Genomic DNA, 7,719 nt, shown 5'->3' on the forward strand with positions numbered 1-7,719 from the left:
GGGGGGGGGGGGGGGGGGGGGGGGGGGGGGGGGATGGTTGAATTACCCCTTCAGAGGGTCAGTATAAACGCAATGGGCCAAATGGCATCCTGCCACATTATCACCATTCTGTGGCCAGGTGAAATACAGTATGAAAAGACTTGTATGGAACATTAACATGGGCCAAATTTGTTTTTAATATACAAAATAGATCAACCTGACTTTGTAAGACAGAGTGACTCACATTCATTCTACCTGAGGTACCATTAGGCCCTTCTGTGTCAAAGAATAAAGTATGTTTCGCCAGTCCTGCATTCCAAAAGACTCAATTCTGTCTTTAATTAGATAGCTTAACTGTTTTTTTTAATGTCACTCATGTGAAATGGGCATTGCAGTAATTATTGACCATCCCTAATTGCCCAGAGGGCAGTTAAACGTCAGTCACATTACTGAGGGTCTGGAGTCACTGGCACCAAACTAGGTAAGGATAAGCATTCATTGCCTGTTTCTAAGTTGTCCTTGAGAAGGTGGTGGTGAGCTGCCTCCTTGAACCACTGCAGTCCAGCATTTTGACCCAGCAATAGTGAAGGAACTGCGATATATTTCAAAGTCAGGATGGCGAGAGGCTTGGTGGGGAACTTGAAGGCCGTGGTGTTCCCATATATCTGCTGCCCCTGTTCCTCTCGATGGATACATACCAACATTAGGCTATTGTGAGTTGCACTAAGAATTTTTAAAGATGTGATTTCCACATTTGTCTGCAGTCTCCCTTTCAATACGTCCTCTTGATGCCCAAGATCCATCCAATATCCTCACAGTTCCATTTACAGAAAATGACTGTAGCTAAAAGAGAGAGAGCAGAATCTAAGGGCATATTTTCTTCAACACATTTCTTTGGCTGCTCGAACAGGGATCCACTGTTGTTATATCCTGAAAGTTGTTTGGGTCCAAAGATTTTTTCAAATTTTACAGAATTGTGAATGAAACTAAAATCATGATCACAAGGCAATAGTACAACCATGCAGCATGTACCTACTGGAACTGAAAAATAATAAAATGTAACAAATATTTACATTTATTTATCACCTTATGTATCAGCGGTTAGTACTTCTGCCTCACAGCGCCAGGGACCCAGGTTTGATTCCAGCCTTGGGTGACTGTGTGTGTGTGGAGTTCGCACATTCTCCCCATATCTGCATGAGCCTCCTGATGTACAGTTTAGGTGGATTGGCCATGTTAAATTGCTCCATAGTGTCCAGGATTGCGTAGGTTAGGTAGATTAGCCATGGGAAAGGTGAGGTTATAGGGATAGGGTTGGGGGTGTGGGTCTGGTTGGGATGCTCTTCGGAGGGTTGGTGTGGACTCAATGGGCCGAGCGGCCTGCTTCCACTCTGTAGGGATTGTACGATTCTATGATTTTGCATTGAAAAGCTTTGCAAGATGCTTCAGAGAAGTGTAGAAAAAAATCCCCCAAAAATGGCAAATAGATGAGGAGCTTCTGTGGTAATCCATCTACTTAATTTCGAATTTAGAAAATGTGACCATGTAGAAAAATTTGAGCTGGTGATATACATCTTCCCTGTAATAATATTAACACATCAAGTACGAGTAAATTCGATTGTGACATTTTTCTACAAATCTTTCACCAAGTGATTTCTTTTGCATTACTTGACACATTTACGTAGTTTTCTTGGCATCATGTTTTGGTTATATTGCAAATTTTCTTCAATTCCACGGTGTCCCCAGACATTGATAATTCTTTTCCTTTATACTGAGTAACCAGAGAGATGAGTCAAAATGCATGATGCAGAACATTACAAAAATGAAAAAAAAATACATCACTAAAGATGTGGAGATGTCAAATTTGACTTTAAAGTTCATAAAAAGGAAGGAAAGATGAACAGAGCTGAAGAGTTCCAGTTTGTTGATCCAAGGAAAGAGTACGTTGGAGTAGCACACTGGGGTAAATTTTCATTTCGCTATATTTGTAGAGAACAGTACATGTGGTGTTCAGAAGGTGTAAGTCCTGGAGTCATAGAGATGTACAGAATGGAAACAGACCCTTTGGTCCAACTTGCCGACCAGATATCCTCAGCTGATCTTGTCCCATTTGCCAGCAATTGACCCATATCCCTCTAAACCCTTCCTATTCATGTCTCCCATCCAGATGCCTTTTAAATGTTGTTATTGTACCAGCCTCCACTACCTCCTCTGGCAGCTCATTCCATACATGAACCATCTTCTGCATGAAAACGTTGCCCCTTAGGTCCTTTTTAAATCTTTTCCCTCTTACTTTAAACGTATGCCCTCCACCCTCAGGAAAAGACCTTGTCTATTCACCCTATCCATGCCCCTCATGATTTTATAAACCTCTATAAGGTACCCCCCTCAGCCTCTAATTCTCCAGAAAAATGGCCCCAGCCTTTCAACGTCTCCCTATAGCTCAAATCCTCCAACCCTGGCAACATCCTTGTAAATCTTTGCTGAAGCCTTTCATTTTCACAACATCTTTCCTATAGCTAGGAGACCAGCATTGAATGGAATATTCCAAAAGTGGCCTAAGAGAAGAAGCAAATAAATCATGGACCTGCAAGGTTTATATCAAATAGTGTCAGCTGAGAGCCCTTAGGGAAAACTCATCCAAATTCAGATAGACTGCGCGCTACTACTTGTTGAAAATATTCCAGTATGGTGTTGAGAAAGATTTTAGTGATGATTGAGTGGCTGAGTAGTTTTGCTGGGCCAAATGGCCTAATTCTGTCTGTATGTTTTATGGTCTACTGTACTGTATTGGCTCCCTAAATTAATTTCTATATAAGGAAAGATGTAAATGTGTTGGAGGCTGTTCAGAGAAGATTTTACCAGACTAATCGCTGGAATGCGTGGGTTGTCTTTTGAGGCAAGGCTGGACAGGCTAGGCTTGTATATACTGGAGTTTAGAAACATAAAAGATAACTTGTTTGAAACATACAAAATCCCGAAGGGACTTGGCAGGGTGGATGTGAAAAAAACCAATATTTGTTCTGGTAGGAAAATCTAGAACTCATGGTCACTGTTTAAAAGTAAGGGCTCACCCCATTAAGACACTTCTTTTTTCATTCTTTAGAGGGTTGAGATTCTTCCCTCAAAAGGTGGTGGAGGCAGAATCTTTGAATATTTGTCATGGGTAGAGCTCACTAAGGAATAGGCAATTCTGGATTTAATGATGTGCAATGAGGCAGATTTTGATTAGGGAGTTGAAGGTGAAGGAATCCTTAGGAGGCAGTAACCATAATATGATAGAGCTCAACCTGTAGTTTGAGAGGGAGAGGATTGAGTCAGATGTAAAGAGTATTACAATTGAGCAAAAGTAACTGCAAAGACATAAGGGAGAAGCTGACCAGAGTTGATCAGACGGGAAGCCGAGCAGGGAAGATGGCGAGCTGGAATGGCAGGGGTTTCTCGGGAGGTGCAGTATAAATTCTACCCCAAGGAGGAAGAAACATATAACAGGTAGGATGAGGCAGCCAAATGGTGGGTGGGGAGTCAGGGAATGCATAAAAGAAAAAGAAAAAGCATATAATATGGCGAAGATGAGTGGGAAGCAGTTAAAACCAGCAGAGGAAAACTTTTTAAAAAACAAGCAATAAGGGAGATGAGATGATGAAATGTAAGAGTAAGCTAGTTAATAATATAAAAGAAGATTGCAAGAGTTTTTCTTAGATGATGTAAAAGTTAAGAGAGAGGAGCAAAAGTGGACATTTGGACCAATGCAAAATGAAGCTGGAGAAGTAGTAATGGGGAACAAAGAAATGGCAGAGGACCTGAATAGGTACTTTGCGTCAGTCTTCATGGTGAAAGACACATGTAACATACCAGAACTTCAAGAGAGTTAGGGGGCAGAGGTGAGTGTAGTGACCATCACTAAGGAGAAGATACTGGGGAGGCTGAAAAGTCTGAAGGCACATAAATCTCTGAGATTAGTTGGGCTACACCCAGAGGTCTGAAGGAGATAGTTGAGGAGATTGTAGGTCTCAGGGAGGGTCTCAGAGGAGTAGAAAATGGCTAAAGTAACATACCCTTGTTTAAAAAGGGAGGGAGGCAGAAGACAGGTAACGATAAGCCAGTTGGCCTGACCTCAATTGTTGGAAAGATTTTAGAGTCCAATATTAAGGATAAGATTGTGCAGTCCTTGGAAGTGCAGGGTAAAATAGGGCTGAGTCAGCACAGCTTCATCAAGGGGAAGTCATACCTGACAAATCTGTTAGAATTCTTTGAGGAAGTAACAAGCAAGTTAGACAAAGGAGAGCCAGTGGACTTGATCTGTTTTGATTTCCAGAAGGCCTTTGACAAGGTGCTTCACAGGAAGCTGCTAAATAAGAGAAGAGCTCATGGTGTTAGGGGCAAGATACTGGCATGCATAGAGGATTGGCTGACTGGCAGAAGGCAGAGAGTGGAGATAAAGGGGCCTTTTTCAGGATGGAAGCCAGTGTCCAAAGTATGCTTTGCAACCACAGCTATTCATGTTAAACATTAATGACCTGGACGAAGGAACTGAGGACATTGTTGCTAATTTTGCAGATGACACAAAAATAGTTGGAGGGACAGGCAGTGTTGGAGGGACAGGCAGTGTTGAGAAAGCCGGGAGGCTGCAAAAACACTTGCACAGGCTAGGAGCGTGGGTAAAGAAGTGGCAGATGAAACACAGTGTGGGCAAATTTGAGATTATGAACTTTGGAAGGACGAATATAGGCATAGACTATTTTCTTAATGAGGAAGGAGTTCAGAAACCTGAAGCACAGAGGGACTTGGGAGTCTGAGTTCAGGATACTCTTAAAGTTAACATGCAGGTTCAGTTGGCAGTTAGGAAGGCAAATGCAATGTTGGAATTCATTTTGAGAGGTCTAGAAATCCGGAGCAGAGATGTACTACTGAGACTATATAAGGCTCTGGTCAGATCACATTTGGGACATTGTGAGCAGTTTTGTGCCCTGACTCTAAGGAAGGATTGGATTGGGTCCAGAGGAGGCTTACAAGAATGATCCTAGGAATGAAAGTCTTGTCATATGAGAAGCAGTTGGGTTCTCTGTGTCTGTACTCAATGGAGTTTAGAAGGATGAGGGGGGATCTGACAGAAACCTTATAGAATTCTGAGAGGCCCAGATACAGTGGATGTGGAAAAGATATTTTCACTAGTATGAAAGACTAGGACCCAAGGGCACAGTCGCAGAGTGAAGGAATGACCCTTTAGAACAGAGATGAGGAGGAATTTCTTCAGCCAGAGGGTGGTGACTCTGTGGAACTCATTACCACATAGGGCAATGGAGGCCAATTCATTGAGTAAATTTATAACAGAGATAGATAGGCTCTTGGTAAGGGATCAAGGATGATGGGGAGAAGGCAGGAGAATGAGGTTGAGAAACATATCAGCCATGATCGAATCACAGAGAATACCTGATGGACTGAATGGCCTAATTCTGCTCTTATATTTTATGGTTGGCCTTAAAGGTAGAGATGGATAAATTTTTGATAATGAAAGAAATGAAAGGTTATCAGGAGTAGCTAAGAATGTAGTGTTGATGTTAAAATCTGACCAATCATGACCTTATTGAATAGCAGAGCAGGCTTGAAAGGCTGAATGGCTGTTCCCAGTTCATGTGTTTGCTCACAGAGCCAACCTTCTCTGAGTAATCACTCCTGTGGATTAATTTTTTTGGCCAATTTGGCGAATTTTGAGAGTGAACCCACTTGCTACTTCCCCTGTGCCTTGAGAGTTGGCGCAGAACCGACAACACTCAAAGTTTGATGGCATCCAGGACAAAGCAGACTGCTCGATTAGCACCCCATCTAACATTTTAACAGTCACCCCCTTCACCATTGATGCATAGTGTGTATCACATACAAGAAGTAGCACAGCAACTTGCTCAAGCTCTTTCAGCAGTACCTAACAAACCTGTGATGTCTGATGCCCAGAAGGACAAAGGCAGTAGATAAATGGAGTTGTCACCACCTGCACATTACCTTCCAAACCACCCACATTCCTGACTTGGACATATATTTCCACTCCCTCACTGTCATGTAGTTAAAATCCTGGATCTTCTGACCTAACAGCACTATGGATATGTTTAACCACATAGACTGCAGCAGTTTAAGAAGGTGGCTCACAACCACTTTCTGCAGAGTAATTAGGAATGGGCAATAAATACTGCTTCAACCAGCAATGCCCACATTCCATGAATGAATTAAAACTGTCCATACCATGCATGGCAAAAGGGAGCTCTGCACTAACTTCTGCTCTGGGCTGTTAGAATTTTAAATGCTTTGAGTGAGCATGCAAAATCAAAAATCCATTTTCAAACTTCTGCGCTAGGTTATACTCAACTAACCATTTACTTTTTTTATAATGACATGACACCACGTTACATTCTACACATTGTCAAATACAAGTAATTTAAGATGAGGTTTCGACAGCTTTAATCAAAATTTTACTCCATTCTGAATCACTGTATAACAGTGTCAATATAACTAAACTTGTAACCTTACTTAAAAAGTTGTGTTTTTCATCAATATAAATGTTGCTGTTGGAAGTTTCTAAGCTTCTAATAAAAAACATCAATATAAGTTTTTACACATTCTGGTGGCCTATAGGTTATCCCACTCCAGCCAGTGAAACAACTCAAGTAGAGTACTATTTTAATTGTCAGGTGATTTTTATTGACATTATTTCCCAGAACAAGTTAAACAATGAACAGTTGTGTAGCAAACTTATTACAAGGCACTGTGGGGACAGGAAATGGCTGCTTCTGGCTATTTGAAATCCATCATAAATAATGGTCAATTTGGAGGAACGAATCCACAACATAAATATCTTTAGCCCAATAAATCTGTGCATAAACACTTATTTTCCATTTGTGATTAAGCGCCGTGTTTAATGACCAAGAAGAAACATCATCTCCAAGCTTGGAAGATGAAGCTGTTGCATTTGCTGAAATGCTGAGAAGAAGAGAAGAGGACAAAAGACAGCACCAACGAGAAACTTTGCAGAGTCTGAAATTAGCAAAGTTTGCCTCTGAAACAGAAGTTGAACAGGAAAGCATGAGCAAGCAGGAGAATGAAAACGAGATGCCAAAAATGAAGAAAGCAATCAATGATACACATTGGAAGAAATCAGATGAAGATTCTAGTAAGAAAATCAATGTACTCGCAGTTAAGGTGAGTGAACTGCTTACCGTAACTAATACTCAAGGTGATATATAGAATAGTTGACTTAAATTTGAAATTTTTTTTTAAAGGTTTTATCTTCTGTTTTTATATGTTGCATGAATTAAGAATGCTACTGCTGGATTATGCAATTCCAAGAATTGGACTATTGACAGTGTAGTTGATTATATGATAAATTTTAAATTGGAAATTTTATTGTCATGCAACTTAAAGAATGGGGAGAATCGGCAGTAATTTCCTCTTCCAACTGGAACCTTTCTCATTGACAATGCATGATACCAGGACAGATGAAGTAGCCTGACTATACCAAATTGCTCAGAATCTGATTGGGATCATCATACAGTCAGCAGATGTACAAATACACTTTGCAATGTATTAACTAATAGAAGATGAGAAATGCAGACATTTAAAATTACGTACATGTGGCACAGAGGTGAGTATTTATTCAGCATTGAATGCATTGTTTCTTGCAGCAAACTGATGACTGTTTTAGAAGGTGCAGGGCTGGATGAACACAGCAGGCCAAGCAGCATCATAGGA

General features: G+C 40.9%; 1 protein-coding gene across 5 annotated transcripts in view; it reads left to right on the forward strand.

Moving 5' to 3' along the window:
* Positions 1 to 7,719, forward strand: part of LOC109932972 (ladinin-1-like) — a 98,780-nt gene that overhangs the window by 27,596 nt on the left and 63,465 nt on the right. For all 5 annotated transcript variants that reach the window (XM_048612280.1, XM_048612281.1, XM_020532010.2 and 2 more), the window contains exon 3: positions 6,879 to 7,170. In XM_048612280.1, coding sequence (XP_048468237.1) covers positions 6,879 to 7,170 — 292 coding nt within the window. The remainder of the gene's footprint in view (positions 1 to 6,878; positions 7,171 to 7,719) is intronic.

Source organism: Rhincodon typus, chromosome 25 (genome assembly GCF_021869965.1).
Source record: "Rhincodon typus isolate 14 chromosome 25, sRhiTyp1.1, whole genome shotgun sequence".
In the NCBI taxonomy this organism is placed as follows: Eukaryota; Metazoa; Chordata; class Chondrichthyes; order Orectolobiformes; family Rhincodontidae; genus Rhincodon; species Rhincodon typus.